A 17,779-nucleotide genomic window follows, 5' to 3' on the forward strand; every position below is an offset into this window, starting at 1 on the left:
TACACATGTGGATGAAAAATCTCGGAGGTGCCTGGGAGGCCATTAATCGGCTTTATTTATTTTATTTTATGTTTTCAAAATTTGCTTAAAATGTTTTAATTTTTTAAGACTTAACTATAAACTATTTAATATTAAATATTAATTTAAAAAGCATTAAAACGTGATAGTGTTTTAAGTGAAATAATGATCGACGGACTGACAGATCGATGCCTAGGCGTTGTTTACATTTACATTTAATCGCAATACTGTTTACACCTCATAATTTGATGTTACATTTAAATGCCAAAAAAATTATAATACCAGAAGAAAAATAGAATATATTATTTCTTTAATGATGAAGTTTACAATATGATCAAAACAAGTGTGTAGAAAGTACAAATTGCACAAAAATGCATTGTCAAAAATCCCTATACATTAATTTCTTGAATGAAAAAGTTAATCACCGTTTTCACTGCCTTAACAGCAGCAGAGAAACAGATAAAATAAATGGCTGTAAATGGGATTTCTTTTTTTTTTTTTTTACAGTGGTAATTTTGTATACGAAACACGGAGTTTCATTATTATTATTATTTTTTTTTTTAAGGATTTACCCCGTATTTATTACCCTTTGAGTTTTAAAATTTGTTGACAGTATAGTTTACCGTGAAAGCTCAGTTATTTCGCTCCTTTCGTCGCTCCTTTGGGAGTAACTTCTCCAGAAACCGGCGCCGTAAAACTTCTCCCACATTTCCTTCTCCAGCTCCACCACATCTTTGTCGGAATCCAGGCTGAGCCCGGAGGAGACCGCCGACGAGGAGGAGGAGACTTGGACGATTTGTAGCTCAGAGTCATCGTCGCCGTCGCTGCTGCTCTGCTGCCTCTCCGACCTTCCACCCTTCTTCAGCAGCCTACGGCGGCGCTTGCTCCCAAGCGCCTTCCGCGCCACCCCTTTCGGCACCTTGTAAACCGCCAGCACCACCATGTTGACCAGCACGCAGGGGCAGCAGCAGACCACCGCCGCCAAATCCGCCGTGGTCCCCCCCGCCACCTCGCCCAAACTCGGCCTCCTGTGGTGCCCGTTCACGCGCAGGGGGGTGACTGTCCCGTCCTGCTCCACCACCAGATACGCGGTGGGGGGGCGCTTCGCCAGGGCGGTTGATGGCGGGACAACAATTTGCCCAGCTGTCGACGACATGATTACGTCACTAAAACGGCAGCCGGAAATTCAAGAACGCAAAGTTACCTCTCCTGGCAATCTCTCTCTCTGCCGCCGGCCGAGGAGGAGAGCGACGCGTACTGTACAACACTCCTTGCCTTCACCTTTGGCAGAGACGATGAAACTAAACAAAAATCAAAACTGTTAAATACACACAAAATCCACCGGAATTGTAGGCCACGCCCTTTGAATATATCTTCCGACTCCTTTTGTAGGGTTCTCTCTGTTAGATTTACTGGCGTTGAGAATGTTTAGGAGATCGAGAGAGATGGCATTAGTTATTAATGGTTGGAGAGGATAATTAACTGTTTAATTACTTTTAATTGCAATTAATTAAGAAAAGAACAAATGAGAGGTTAGGAGAGTTTTTTGGACGAAGACGTGAAGGCACAGGCGGTCTAAAACAGAGTGATTATTATATTATAATATAATAATATTTAATTTAATAAAGAGAGTCACGATACTAAACATTAACAAGGTTATCCACTACTCGAATGTACGTTTAATGATTGGATGAAGACATACAGTTACTAATATATTATCAAACCATATACGGACTAATATTTTACAATACAAACAGGTTGTTAAAATATTAAAACAAAAATGATATTTGATTCAAGAGAAATCCTATATGCTCTACTTGAAATTAGTCAAAGTATATCGGGTATCCTCTTCCTATAAATAAAATAAGTAGTCAAAGTATATTATGCGTGACGTTCGTCTTGTGATTTTATCTTATTTAAGATTACGTGGAGGTAAATTAGCCATTTAGCCTAAGTAGTTGTGTAAAACTAGTCAATTCGAACTAAGAAGGTTAATATACAGTTTAGGTAAAGAGTTGAACTTAAAATTTTGTGGGTATTAAACCAACTGTACAACTAACTTAGCTAATATTATTCCAAAATGATACATATTGAATAGATTGCACAATTTATATTAAAAATTATAATGTCTTAATATTTTTTTAAAAAAAAATTTATAACAATTGATATTTGTAAAATCAATATTGTATACTTTTTTCTATAAAATAAATTCATGGATGAAAATTGGTACTAAAACGGATGGGTGACCTGTGATGAACTTTGACACTAAAATAATAGTTGTGGATGAAAATTGATACTAAAACAATAATTGTGGAAGAAAATTTGTAAGAATTGAACATGTAGACCAAAATTATCATTTTGTTAATACTCGTAGGACCAAAATTTATATTTACTCTAAATTCAATAGTATATCGTATATAATATTATTATAAATGTATATTGCATTTTCTCTTCAAAAAAAAAAAGTATATTGCATTTTGTGAAGTTATGCTTTCTCATTTAATAATACATAGGATATAATTTTATCAAACACACACTAAAAGTTCTATAATATTTGATATTAGTTATCTAACTAATTTAAGATTTAATTAGATAGTTAAAGAATGAATAAAAAAAAATAAAAATAAAATAAAAAAAGGTAAGGAATAATACCTTCTTCTCCCAAAAGGTTGAATTCCCAACCTCAATGACTCCACACTCTTGTCCAATAAAATATTTTTAGATATAATTTCACACTGACGCTTCTGAAAAGGTTCAAACATTGGTCTCTTTTTTTAAATAGTGCATACTGAATCAGTGAGCTAAACTCGTGCAGACGTTAAAGAATAATACATTTTCACAATGAATGGAGCATTTTCTTTTCACAATATATGTTGGGTTTCATGACTATTATAACCTACCAAATTTTTGTTCTCGAATATTTTCATTAACCAGTCCCAAGACTCCAAAGTCCAAACTCCATGAAAATTATGGAGAACTGATGAAATTGGAATGGAATATGAACTCGGTTAAAAAACGTTTCGAAAAGTTTAAATTGACAACTTTACTCATCAAATAGTCAAATCATTTTAATATACTAGCTTGTTAATATAAATTATAAAACACGATAAAATGACCAAAATTGTTTTTCAAAACACAAGCATAGTATTAAACATGTAAAATTTAAAAGTCAATGACCAAAGGAATCATTCAGAAATTAAAATTACCAAAAACTTACTACTGGACGTACAAAATATTATACAACAAACATGTTTCCTAATTACAGTATTTAGTTGTTCATGAAATATTATTTAGTATTAGTGTTGTTATAAGACAAATGAAATTGGAAAGCATAAACTCCACGTCATTTTGATATGGAAGAAATTATATTAAAAAATATATAAATCGTGTTCCCACTTGAAAATGGATAAATTAGAGAAGCAAAAGCATATTCTTACACGGAATGTGATGATGAAAATACTAGCTTTATAGTAGCTTATAATATAAAATAATAAATACAATAATATAACTTATAAGTACGTGAATAATATAACTGAACATGGTCTGACTTAACAATTTTTTATTGATTCTATATTTGTAGGTACTTGGAGGTTAGGACAAACCTGTCCTACACAGTTACACTATTTCATCATGAGATTAACATAAAAGGCTAAATAAGACATCAAAGTCATCATTTATATTATTGGGGTGCAATCTCATATTTGATTATTTACTTTGTCTCCTATTTTATTTATTTAAAATATAAATGGTAAATATGATCATGCTACTTCATAGTAAAATATATTTGGTTTAATATATATAGTATTTAATAATTATGTAAATTATTTTAGTAGTAGTCATATCTTAAAATATATCTATAATAATTCTAATAATAGCCAATAATGTTAGGCCCTTAACTGGAACAAAAAAAATGCCAATAGTATTGTTTCTTAAAATGTTCATATTATTTTGATTTTAGTATTTTTTTTAATGATTTTCCTTATTTACCCTCTATTGTATTATTTTCTTCCCTTAAATAACCTAAATTCCGTTAGTATAAACTTTAGTAACGGAGTATTCTGTTAACTATTTATTATTTTTAGAACAAATTGCACTTTTGGTCCTGTGAGTATTAGGGTACTGGCAATTTGAGTACGTGACTTTCAAAACTCCCAATTTAAACCTTTAACTATGTATTTTTTGACAGATTTGGTCCTCCGGACCAAATTGCCGGCCAATTTTGGCCAGAAAATGTTTAATGGTTCGAATTATTTTGTGATGAGGGTAAAAATGTCATTTCACTCCCTTCTTCTTCATTCTCCCTTTCTTCTTCGTTCTTCTTCTTCTTCACCGCATTATGGCCAAATGGAATCATATTAATGGCCAAAAAGCATTGGAGTGCACAACTACCGGAGTCATCCGGCGGGGGAGTACGACGGTTGGAGGTCGGCGGCGGTTGTGGCGCTGACATGGGTGTGGAGTGTAAGGCTGACGCATAACTACTTCCGGCGAGAGAAGTGGCAGTGGGGCGCCAGGGAGGATGGGAGATTCATTGATTTGAGTGACCAGTATGGGAAGAATTGGTGGTGGGTGTCTTTCTTTGCCGTTTACCTTTCTCAGCAGGTATGCTTTTTGTTTGTGCACTCCAACTGTACGATAAATTGCCTCTGTGAAATTTCTGGAGTATGATTCCATTTGGCCATAATGCGGTGAAGAAGAAGAAGAACGAAGAAGAAAGGGAGAATGAAGAAGAAGGGAGTGAAATGACGTTTTTACCCTCATCACAAAATAATTCGAACCATTAAATCATTTTCCGGCCAAAATTGGCCGGCAATTTGGTCCGGAGGACCAAATCTGTCAAAAAATGCATAGTTAAAGGTTTAAATTGGGAGTTTTGAAAGTCACGTACTCAAATTGCCAGTACCTTAATATTCACAGGACCAAAAGTGCAATTTGTTCTTATTTTTAACTTACTCATTAATTTCTATAACAAAGGTCTTAGGTTCAAACTCCTTCCCAATTAGAGTTGTCATAATTGTTAAACATATACTACGAATATGTTAAAATGTATTAAAAATATATATATAATATAATATTTAACATAAATTTTGGTTAAATAATTAGTCCGACTAAATACATAACATTCAAATTAAAGTTAAGCATCAAAGATTATAAATCAATAACTTTAAAAATCATTTGATTTTTATGCATTTAAGAAAAAACAAATTTAGGTTAATGTTTTTTTTTCGTTTAATTAATCTTCTTTTGATTTTTTTTGAATGCTACCAACTCTATTACATTGTAGTATCTGTTCAAACATAGTTTCTCAACCTAATGAAGGACAAAGAGTCAACAACGCCTCCACGAGGTTCGATCTCATGACCTCCTACATGCCATCTGATTTTTTTTTTTTTTTTGAAAACCAAAGGACTAGCAAATGTTCAATACATAATCAAGCCAAATTAAAAAAATCTGATTATTTAGATCATAACAAAACTTAATATTTCAATTATACTTTTGCATTATTGGTATGATTTAAGTCGTAATGGTATTAATATTTTTTGTATGTATATATTTTTGTAATGGTACAATTGTACATTACTTAACAAATATTATACTATTATTTTTTTTTATCGGACAAAATTGTTCTTACATCATTGTCAGACCTGCGCGACTTAACTACAAAGTTGTTGATCATAAATACAATTACATCTGGACTCTAAAACGGTAGGACCATTTTCCAAAGAATTTGACAATGTTGACATCCCAATGGCTCCAATTGAACAAGTTTACACATCAGAATTTTTTCAATGCATGAAAACTTCTAAAGAAATTTGTAAGTTAATTTTTATTATATCATTATAACAATATCTATTGTAACTATATATTTTGAATTATTTATTATCATCTTCTATTTACAAGAATTGCAACAATTATTATTGACAAACTCTCAAAACAATTTGTCTCAACAACGAATGTAAATTAAAAAAAAAATCAATGATTTCATTATTGTTGATGAAAAGTATGTACGTCACTTTATTACTCTTATTAACTTAAATAAATTACTAGCTACAACAAAAAATAATACATATGCATTTAATTAATTTAGAATTAGATGTCTATAATGCCTTTATTTAAAAAATTATTCATTATAAAAAATTTAAAAGAGATATAATTTCATTAATTATATTATCTTTATTTTCTACAATTCAAAGATTCATTACCTTCAGATTTATTAATTTATTATATTCACTACATTGTTCATTATCTTCCTTTTTACATTATCTTGTAATTAAATATCAAAGTTATAATACAAAATATTTTATATATATTTATTCACCAAGTATTTTACAAATATAATAAATATTAATATTCTGTTCAATACTTTCACATGATAACGTACGACACACATCTCACAACGCATGAAACATGTAGGGGAAAAACTACCACTACCAAATATCAATAGGTGCTTGTAAGATAAAGAATTAATAATACAACTAAGATCCCACGCAAATTATGCTGTGCAACCGTGTGCACTATATGTATGGTGCACACGGTTGCAAAAACGACTTCGTTTTGACTAAAAACGCGCGTCCCACTTAAAAAAAAAAAAATCAGGTTCGATTCCCGGCAATAGCATTTTTTTTTTGTGCATAATTTGAATTATATATTCACAAATTCATAACTATATATCCACAGTGAATGAATAACACAAAATCCAGAATGAATGAACTAAATATCCACAATGAATGAACTGAATATCCCTAAATTCATAACTATAAACCCACAAATTCATAACTATATATCCATAATAATGATGTTGAGGGGATTAAATGGGACGCGCGTTTTTAGTCAAAACGACGTCGTTTTGCAACCGTGTGCACCATGCATGGTGCACACGGTTGTACAACATATATAACTATTGAAGATCCCATCATATACACAACAAGACAAATCTAAAGCTTCTTTCACCATAATCTCATTGCACGATGAATCCATCTATACTACCACCAGTAACCCAATTGCACATGACACACTACCAATAAAAAAAAAAGAGGACATGTACTAAAGATAAAGACAATGACAATGCTACCCAAAAGAAAATTAAGAAGGATTAGAGAAATTTAAACCAAAAGTAGTATTTATTTAGACTCTCGTTTTTAGATTAAGTATTTAGACTAGCGTTATTACAAAGTTGCAAACATTGATTTTAGTGACAATATAATCAATCTCTCATATATTATCTTGCATTTATATACTTTAAATTACTTATTTAAATAAACAAATTCAATATTTATTTACCTATGCATGAACATCTCCAATATAATATTGCATTGATATACTTTAAAATACTTATTTAAAAATAATCATTGGGCATTATTTCATTCACGCAAAGCACGTAAAAATATAGTACTCCGTAATAAAAGTCAATGAAGGTAATAGTATAATGAGAATAAGAAATGTATCCCACATACTCTGTCGGGCCGGGGTGTGACAGACGCTTAGGGTGGAGGATTCAACCTTTTGGTAGAAGAATAAGAAATGTATTTGTGTAATTATTTGCAATAATAAGCTTTACATTTTGTTTCCTTCTTTCTTGTATATTTATAAAATCTTTTTACATTTATCAATATCTTTTTTTATTTTTCCCATCATATTACTATTTACTAATAGAAGTTACCAAACTTAGCTTAACAGTCAGCAATATAAAATTTAATGTGAATTTTGGTCAATTAATTAGCTAGATTATATACATAGCATTCAAATTTAAACATCAGAGATTCCAAATAAGGAAACATTAAAATCAATTTTCAATCTTTTTTTTTTAATAAAGCTAGGTTACATTTTTTCCCATTTAATTAATCTCCTTTTAAATATTTAGAACAAGATTCTATATTCAAATTATGTTTTATCCATTTCATTATTCGAAATGATTTACGTCATTAATTTTCCTAATTTTTGTCTGTATTTCAATAATTGTAAAATTATACTCCTTCCGTCCCATTTTATGTGTCTGGTTCAGTTAACGGGACTTGACTGGAGTTTTTTTTAATTCAAATTTTTTTAATATTAAGTTTAGTATTAGTATACAAAATTTATATATTTAATTATTTAGAAACTACACTAAAAGTACTATTAAACACAATAAAAAAAATCATATTTAAAAATGAGTAAAAAATACTAAAGAAAATAAACAAAAATTACAAATAAAGAACCATTAAAATTCATCTTCTAAATATATATATATTTTTTTTAAAACAAAGCTAGGTTACTTTTTATTTATTTATTTAATATCTTTTTGACTATTTAAAACAAGATTCAATATTCTAATTATGCTTTTTCATTTCATTATTGAGACTGATTTAAGTCATTATGGTATTTCTAATTTTTGTATATATTTCTATAATGATACAATTATACATTACTTTTTAAATATTGTATTTTTATTTTTTATCGGACAAAATTGCTCTCACATTGTTAAAGAAGTATACATACATGTGTGCGTGTGTCTGTGTGTCTGTGTGCGCGCGCTACCCACCGCTCATAATCTTTCTCTTGACATGACATTTTTTCATTGTATGATTCAGTCTTTGATTACAAGATAGTGGAATCGTACCAATTCATGGCACCCAATTGTTATAAGTCATGCATGTTAGAGAGATTTTATGAGGGGAATTTTTTTGTAGGGAACAAAACATTTTTTTTTTAATTTTTATTCTCCATTTTTTCAGTTTTCTTCTCATTTTTTTAATCATTTTAAAAATTCAAATTTTAAATTTTAAAAGTCAGTTCTAATGCCACATGTGTTCAACCAATTGCACTGATACATATCTAAAAATATAGATTGTAATAATAATAAAAATAAATATTAATGACAATAATAATAATAATAATAATAATAATAATAATAATAATAATAATAATAATAATAGTTTTGAATGTGAAAAGCACAAAAGGGAGATAATAATAATAATAATAATAATAATAATAATAATAATAATAATAATAATAATAATAATAAAAAATAGTTTTATAGTGTGAAAAGCACAAAAGAAAGGGGGAGGTAAAGACAAGAGGCTTGAGCACTGTTGTATGCAACAAGTTTCATGGGTTTACGCATTAGGAATGGGAATTAAAATCATAGTTGTGTTTGGTTGATAACTTTTTAAAACACAACTATGGAATTTGATTATCCTTTTAATTTAAAACATATCATTCCCTAATTAAAAAGGTATCATTCCATCTTATTGGTAAAATGAGTTTTAAGTTTGGATTAGTGCTTTTAGATTTCTGTTTTGATTTTTATTTTATTTTTTTTGTTCATATTAGTGATTTGGATGTCATTGTATTATTATCAATTTTTTGATTTTTTGTTTTTGTATTTTTAAAACCTTTACTCCCATTATATGGTCATACATAACCAAATATCAATATTGGTAATCATTCTAATTCCACCCTACTACTAAACATGTAAAATACTTTTCACCAAAACTCATACCATTACCAAGTATTTGATTCTCATTCCAATTCTAATTTCCATGTGCGAACCAAACACACTCTCAAGTCTCAATCTCTTGACCTCTACCATTGTTCACTTGTGTTTCTCCACTCTTCCATTTGGAGAATTGCTATTTAGAAATTTCATCTTCTCCCGAAAAATTGAAGAATGGAAATAGAATTTCAAATTGAAAGGACTGATTTAGTAAACAACTTTTTCATTTTTAATTTTTTCACTTTTATAATTAAAAAAAAAAAAAAAAAACTCTTCAATTTTTTTTTTTCTTTTTTTTTGAAGTTAAACTCTTCAATTTTCTAACCCCTATATTTTCTAAATTAATGAAAGCATGTTAGATCAATTAAGAATGAAATTATAAGTAAAAATGAATATTATATATAATATTCAGAAATCGAAATATTTGTGGCTGCAAATCAACAAAATCCACGTGAGAAGTTACATTGTGTAGCATGCAAGTTGTAACCCAATGACGCAACTTAATGTGAAGTTGACATTATTCAGATTCGTTGTCACGCAAATCATTAACCACTACTACAGGCCCCACAATTACGTGTTCAGGATTTTTTGTTTTTTAACTTCACGGCATAAGTCTCTTTCAAGAAGTGTCGTAGGGGCACCTGGCAGTTAACATAGAGTGATGACATTTTTTTTTTATTTTTTGAGTAATTTTACGTGTATTTTTATTTTATATATGATGTGGTATATTTTAATTGTTTAATATAAAAAATCATAATTTTTGTCCATTTTATTTTTTTCTTCAATAAAAAAAAAAGATTTATGAATGAAATTAATTGGAGGAATTAGAAATAGGTGTATGCACATGAAACATTATGATGTGTGCATATTAAGCAATCCTTATGTTGCACACAACACATGCTTAATATGCACACACATAATGCTCCATATGCACACACACGTTTTTAATTTCTGAATTAAATTCATCCATATATCTATATTTTTAATGCACTAGATTAATTCTCATGGACTCATGAGTATGTTGGTTCTCATAGGCGTGTGTGTGTTATGCATAAAATATATTTTAAAAATAAAAATAAAAAAAACTATCGATTAGATTTATGAGTTGCTAAAGTAAGATATTAAATTCAGATAGACTCATTAGTCAAATTACGAAACTCGAACACGTTTTTACTCTAGAAAGACAATATATATTTGTTCATGGAATCATATATCCTCACAACTAAAATACAACTGCATACATCATATATATATATATATATATATATATATATATATACACATACATGCATGTGGATATATAAAGTAGCTGCTAGCACAGGCAATTGGCAATCCCCCATGCTATATAGCCCTAGCTGGGAGCCTGGGATGTATAAACAGCTTTTTAGCAACCAAAGTGATGCCAGCCATTTTGTTATAGTTGATGAAGGTATCCAAAGAGAAAAATGCATCAACATAAGTCTCTTCTTGGTCAAACAACATCTTCAGCTCATCATCACCCAATTCAGTATGCTCAACTCTTTCCATGGTGGGATGCCCATCTCTCCATATCTTTGTTTCATCATTTAGGCTGCTAATCAAGAGATCAACAATTACATTAGCCCATATAGCTATGTATAGGAATATTTAACTATTTCACCATTCAAGAGGTCATTGGAGTGAAGAATTTGGACTTTTGTAGTCAATAGTCAATGCTAATTTTCACAACACATTGATTATTTGAAGCAGAAGGGGAAGGAAGACAAATGTATGTGCAGGGGAAATACTATCCCTAGCAGATTATATTGTGCATTTATTTTTAGTTTACTACATAATTCATTTTTAATATTTTATTATATTTTGATATATATGAGTTAATTCCACCAGAGATTTCTTGTATTTGGTGGCAATTTCAAATTTGAGTTAATACCATCTAAGTTCCTCCGAGTATAGTGGTTTTGCCACGTTTAGTCCTAAACTTTCAAATTGACCATCTGTGGTCATTCGACTTTCAAATTTAACCATTCGTGGTCCAAGTTAACCACCCATGGTCCTTCAACTATTAAATTTTAACCAACCATGGTCCTTTCAAGAGGACTACGACTGGTTAAATTTCGAAACTTGAAGGACCATGGGTGGTTAACTTGGACCACAAATGGTTAAATTTGAAAGTCGAAGGACCACAGATGGTCAATTTGAAAGTTTAAGACTAAACATGGCAAAACCACTATACTCGGAGGACCTCAGATGATATTAACTCTTTCAAATTTAGTCTCAAACTATCGTTTTTGCCATTTAATATCCCAGACTATTTTTTTTGGACACTTTAGTCATTTTCATGACTTTTTCTATTTGTAGTAAGATTGTCTTTCATATTTTTCTTTTGTTATTTTTCCGGTTTCAACCGGTTTAATTGGTTTAAAATTTTAGGTAACTTCTGATTTTTAGTAACCATATTTTCAACCGTTTTTTAGTAATAATGTCCTAAACCAATTAAACCGGTTGAAACTGAAAAACAACAAATAAAAAATATGAAGGGACAAAAATGCCTTTACTAAAAATAGGAAAAGTCATAAGAAGGACTAAAAATGTCCACAAAATAATAGTCTGAAATGTTAAATGACAAAAATGTAGTCTTGGACTAAATTTGGAATTGTCACCAAAGACAAAAGACCTTTGATGGAATTAACTCTATGTTCATTTTAACGTATTGTAAGTCTAAATAGACATGTAATACACTAAAAATGAACATGCAATATATTGAAAATGAATCTAAAATTGAGATCCATCTTACTCTGTGAACCTTGGCCCACAGTATAAACATTGATTTTGGCAAATTATGTTGTGCACTAGGGCACACAATGCATTGTGCGTCCTGAACTGTTTTTCCGTTTCTGCCGTTAACTTCTAAAAATTAAAAAAAAAATAAAATCATGTTTCATATGTACAGAATTGTATAATAGAATACACATAAACTCCTAACATAATACACATAATCTAACATAATACATAATACACATAAACTCTTAACATAATACACATAAACACAAGTGTTAAAAAAAAAAAAAAAAACTATAACGGGATTGGATGGACGAAATGATTTTCGTCACGTCAACTCGCCATCAACTTATAGAAACATCATCGTTTTGGGCCAGGGCGCACAATATAACGATTGACAAATTTTACCGTGGACCATAGTCTATGTAGCAGTGTGGACCATGAAGTATGTGTCATTTTAATTACACTTCAGTTTCATTTAACAATATTTCTATGTTTTTCAGTTTCATTTTCCCTCAACACTAGTTTCATTATAGCAATACAAATGCGAATAAGAATTTGACAATGAAACCACCATTCCAATTAAAAAACAAACAAACAAAAATTAAACTCAAAGTGGAGGCCAACTAGCGACCACTTTGAATCACCTAGAGGGCAATCGTTATACCGTGCACCAGGGCGCACATAGCAATGTGCGCCCCGCGCCTCCCAAAACTACGTTGTTTTGATAAGTTGTGTGAGGAATTAACGCGATGAAAATGTATGTATATTCAGTTATAAAATTTCATGTTTTCAAGTATAAAATTCAGCGTTTTCAGGTATAAAATTGTGTAAATTCGAAAGAGGGGATTTTTATCCTTTTAAAAAAGATTGTGTGTTTTTAGGTATAAAATTCTGTGTTTTCAGGTATAAAATTCTGTGTTTTCTATTATATAATTCTGTACATTCGAAACATGGGAATTTTTAGTTATAAAATTCTGTGTTTTCTATTATATAATTCTGTACATTCGAAGTATGAGGATTTTTAGTTTTAAAAATTCTGTGTTTTCAGGTATAAATTCTGTGTTTTCTATTATACAATTCTGTACATTCGAAACATAATTTTTTTTAAAGAGTTAAAAGCATACACGCGAAAAAAGTACAAAACAACGTCGTTTTGAGCCTGAACACACAATGCATTGTTTACCTTAGTGCACGATATAATTTGCCCCTCGAGGGCACGTTATTAAAATGCGCGCACTGAGCGTAGGCATGTTCTCACAAGCCTTTTTTTTTTTTTTTTTCAAAAAAAAAAAAAACCATTTACAGTATAAAAAACTTTTAAAATATCCCACTAAAAAAACCCCTCCTAACTTTTGCATAGGAAAAGATCACCCAAGAAACCTGATGAGAATGCTCTAAGTTTTATTAAAAAAATTTTACCCGTCTTGCCATATTTAATAGAGTGAAGTGACAATTTGCAAACTACAAGTCACTTGACATTTTATTTATGAAAAAAGTGTGATGTCGGAATTAATTAAGTCTTCTTCTTTTGGATGTTTACTTTAGTCTAACTTTCATAGAATATTTTAATTTATTTAGGAAAGTATCTTGTAATTAGAACTTAAATATATTTTTGTAACGAAATTAGAATGAAAAGTTACCTTAGATGGATGTAACGATGATTATTATAGTCTTCTCCCAAATGATTATTATAGTCTTCCTTTACAACTGGTTTCCATTCCGAGTTAATCCCCAACTCCCCAAACCTCCTCAGAGCATGAGCATCACAAACATTCAGAACATCATATAGCTTTGGAGGCACAACCACCGCAAAACTTAACCATGGCTCATTCAACTTCTTATCTATTCCGTATAACACTTTCATTCCCATGCAATGCACTTGCAACGGTAAATTTTCATGCAATATACATATTTTTTGAGACCCATCTTTAAAAGGGGCATGAGTTGCAGAAATACACGATTCGGATATGCTTTTCGGAGCAATCCATGTGTTTTCTGGAAGCAAATTAGGAAAATTCGATTCCTGCATATATAAAAGAAGAAGGAAACTGTTAGGATCAAATCCCTACTACTATGTTGTTTACGGACCAGTTTACTCACCCTTACCACTATGCTTACCGCCAAAAACTATAGCTCGTACAAAAAAATAAATAAATTATTTTCTTATACCGTTACATTTTCAAAAGACATGATACTGGACTTAACTTTTCAAGCCTCCGCCCAACAATCCCTTAGCCACCAATCACCAATCAATTGCTGGACTTGACATTTCACTGGCTTCCGCCCAATAGAAACCACTATTTGAATTGAATGTGTGTACGGATTAAACCTAATTTTATGATCCTAACCGGTAAGAATCACAAAATTATATTATTCCACTGCTGGAAATTATGGAATTTTCGACCACTTAAAAGTGATCTTCAAATTGAAAGCAAAAAGTTGTAGGAAATAGCAACAAAGGTTTTTCTAAATACTAAAAGTGGTCGGAACAAGACTTTTAACTTTATTTAAGATCACTTTCAGATGGTCGAAAATTTCATAATTTCTAACAGTGTTTCATAGCTGATTGGCTCAAAATAATCAAACTTATACGGGGTAATATTATTGTTAATTACTAAATCAACAATCTCACTAACTTGATTAATTGCCATAAGAAGCATTAGTTGATATGATGAGTGCCACTCCCAAGAAGGAAAGGTTATGGAATTATTACTAGGAAAAGAACAGCAGCAGCGTCTTTGAGAACTTTGAGATTTCTTGAAACATCATCCAAACTCCTACAATATATAGAGTGGATCTAATTGTTACATTCTGCAAATTCCACTTTAAAGTTAATATTGCAGTTGCATATATACCTGTGTTTTTGCTCTCCATGCCCAAAATAATCTCCAAGAGTTGCCAACTGCACGATGAAGATGAAGAGCCAGCACTGTTATATACTTAATCACTCACCTAAATTTATTATATTCGACAATACACCCAGACTAAGGTTATGTTTGGCAAACCTAGCTAACTGAAAAGGTAGCTTAAAACTGAAATGCTATTAGCTAGAAGTTGAAAACTGAAGAGCGATTAAGCTAATTTATTATGCTTAAAAGTGTTTGGTAAAATTAATTTTTTGATAAATGTAAAAAAGACTAAAAATGACATTTTCATAAAATTTAAGTAGTTTTAAATTTAAATAGGTTTGTTTACATATTAAAATTTAACATTTTGAAATGAAACTATTAGCATAATCATGATCTACCATATCCCATAATGAAGTAACAATATTGTTGCGAATCTCCTTCATCTCAAATTGAAATTGATGATACCTTATTCTTTGATACGGTACCAAATATCCTTGACTATTTTGGACATTAAGTAACAATATTGTTGCGAATCTCATTCATTTCAAATTGAGATTGGTGATACCTTATTCTTTGATATAGTACCAAATATCCTTGTCTATCTTGGAGATGAAATAATAATATTGTTGCGAATCTCCTTCATCTCAAATTGAGATTGATGATACCTTATTCTTTGATACTGTATCAAATGTCCTTGTCTATCTTGATAGATTTTCTCGACCAATCAATTAATAAGACTTTAAAGAGCGACAAACAGAAGCAATTAATAAGAGTAAGAAATTTGAGTATTATACCTTGAGGTCACCAGCTCTCTTCCCAAACCACTGCCTTAGCAGAGGATGCGTATCAATCAAGAATTTATACCACGGCGCTTTTCTCTTACTTTCAGCGTACGCTTCCTTAATCAGACCACAATCGAACTCTTCAATGTTGTGCCCAGCCCACACTCGCCCTAGATCAGATGCACCAATTACATTTACATACTAAACGAGGAGTAGTACAGTGAATTGCAATTAAGCTGCGGGCTTACCGTGGAGGATTCCATATATATCACCGGCAACCTCGGTGAAACTCGGCGCATTAGCAATCGCCTGTCGTGTAATGCCGTTGGGTCGGTCGGAGAAATTGTCGACGATGTCCTTTCTAGATGGTCGGATTAAGGTGGAATATGGCTCGCCTACCTGCACCAGTGTCCTCGGACATACTAATATGGCTCCGAATTCTACGATCTCCCATTCCTGCTCTCCGGTCCGCACTGTCTCCAAATCGAAGAACGCTATCAGCTCTAGATCTTGCGGCCCCTGCTTTGCTGCCAAATCCATTGCTGTACTGCTTCGTCAATAGATGCCCAATTTGCACCAGTATTACAAGTTCTGAAATAGATGCATTTAATTTCCACTGAAGTGAAAGATATAACAAAAAAGCAAAAAGTAAGAATGTGCTTTTCCATTATTTACATTACATTGAATTATTGTCCTTGATGATGCTGTGTCTCCTCCTCATTCAGAGTTCCTTGTCACCGTTTGGCTTTAATTTGTGTCTAAGACAATATCAATTTAAAATAAAGTTTAAAGGTATAGTTAAGATTAATTGAATAAAGACTACGAGAAACCTAATCTCACAGTAGTGAAAACAGAAGTTATGTTGATGTCCTTTCAAAAAATATGAAGACTCATTGTATGCAGTACTATGCACCCCTTCTAATTAACGATTCTTCAATTTGACAGGGGCTTTGTGTGATAATCTAACATAAACTGATTGAGATGTCAATGTATATATCAAAACAAGTTGTAGAGTAGAGAGGGGCGGATTTTAGGGTGTGAAAAATGTCTAAGAGTACAGAGCCTCATTCTTTAGAGGGTCCAATATTTATTTTTGATCTAGTTACTTGAGAAACAAAATAAAAATTACAATTAATCATGAAACTCTCAATTTTTACCCAAATCACTTTTTTCTCCTAATAATTAAAACCTAATTAATTGAGCATGCGGCCTAAAAAAATCGTTCTATTTCCCAACGACAAGCCCTGAATCCGCAGAGATAACTTGAAACCTGTACCATTCACCAGTTCAGCACCAATACCGCCTGAGAAATTGATTATTCCCCTAGATCGTTCTACTTGCATTTCAAACCATAGCGACAGCCCAACAAGTAGTCATTAGCCAAGTACTTTCAACTTTCAAGATGTTTTTAAAATTTAAAAAAAAAAAATCTGTTCGTTTGGACTTTGGAGATATTAAGTTAGTAGGATTCTTATAATTTGATTTTAAAGATTGTATTTATACTTTTGATAGTGTCTCATTTATTTACAACAACATGTCATAAAAATCTAAAATGGGCCCTGAAGTAGAGGTGTGCAGGTGTCAGGTGTGGCCATTGGGTGTAAACCTTTAATAAAAGCTTCTTTCTATGAGTAAACTTCATCCCTAAGTTATTTATAATTTAAAAAGAAAAAGGAAAAAAATTAATCCGTCTTTCAACAACTTTTGGAGGAGGCAAGAGCATTAGTGAGATTTCGGAGGATAATGAATAATTAGGGGACGACGGTCGACGGTTGTGTGTGTGGATGTTGAATCAGGAATCCTTGAAGTTAAGCCGTTGTTTCAGTTTTACGGGGCGTTTGGTTGGAAGGAAGGAATTAAGGGGGAAAGGAATTGTAATTTGGTGGGAAAAGAATAAG

General features: G+C 31.2%; 2 protein-coding genes across 2 annotated transcripts; both read right to left on the reverse strand.

Annotated features, from left to right (window-relative positions):
• Positions 1-637: 637 nt before the first annotated feature.
• On the reverse strand, positions 638-1,174 carry LOC109153292. The gene has a single exon (XM_019301182.1). It carries the CDS (start codon positions 1,172-1,174, stop codon positions 638-640), a length of 537 nt encoding a protein of 178 aa, XP_019156727.1.
• Positions 1,175-10,670: 9,496 nt separating this feature from the next.
• Positions 10,671-16,481, reverse strand: LOC109150521 (protein NEN1-like). The gene is made up of 9 exons (XM_019298453.1): positions 16,466-16,481; positions 16,130-16,430; positions 15,894-16,051; positions 15,106-15,152; positions 14,964-15,027; positions 13,940-14,273; positions 13,891-13,909; positions 10,765-11,060; positions 10,671-10,734 (listed from the first exon to the last, which is right to left on the reverse strand). The coding sequence occupies exons 2-8, from the start codon at positions 16,419-16,421 to the stop codon at positions 10,832-10,834; spliced, it is 1,143 nt and encodes a 380-aa protein (XP_019153998.1). The 5' UTR covers positions 16,422-16,430; positions 16,466-16,481; the 3' UTR covers positions 10,671-10,734; positions 10,765-10,831.
• Between the last annotated feature and the right edge of the window lie 1,298 nt (positions 16,482-17,779).

This window comes from Ipomoea nil, unplaced genomic scaffold (genome assembly GCF_001879475.1).
Source record: "Ipomoea nil cultivar Tokyo-kokei standard unplaced genomic scaffold, Asagao_1.1 scaffold0268, whole genome shotgun sequence".
Taxonomy (NCBI): domain Eukaryota; kingdom Viridiplantae; phylum Streptophyta; class Magnoliopsida; order Solanales; family Convolvulaceae; genus Ipomoea; species Ipomoea nil.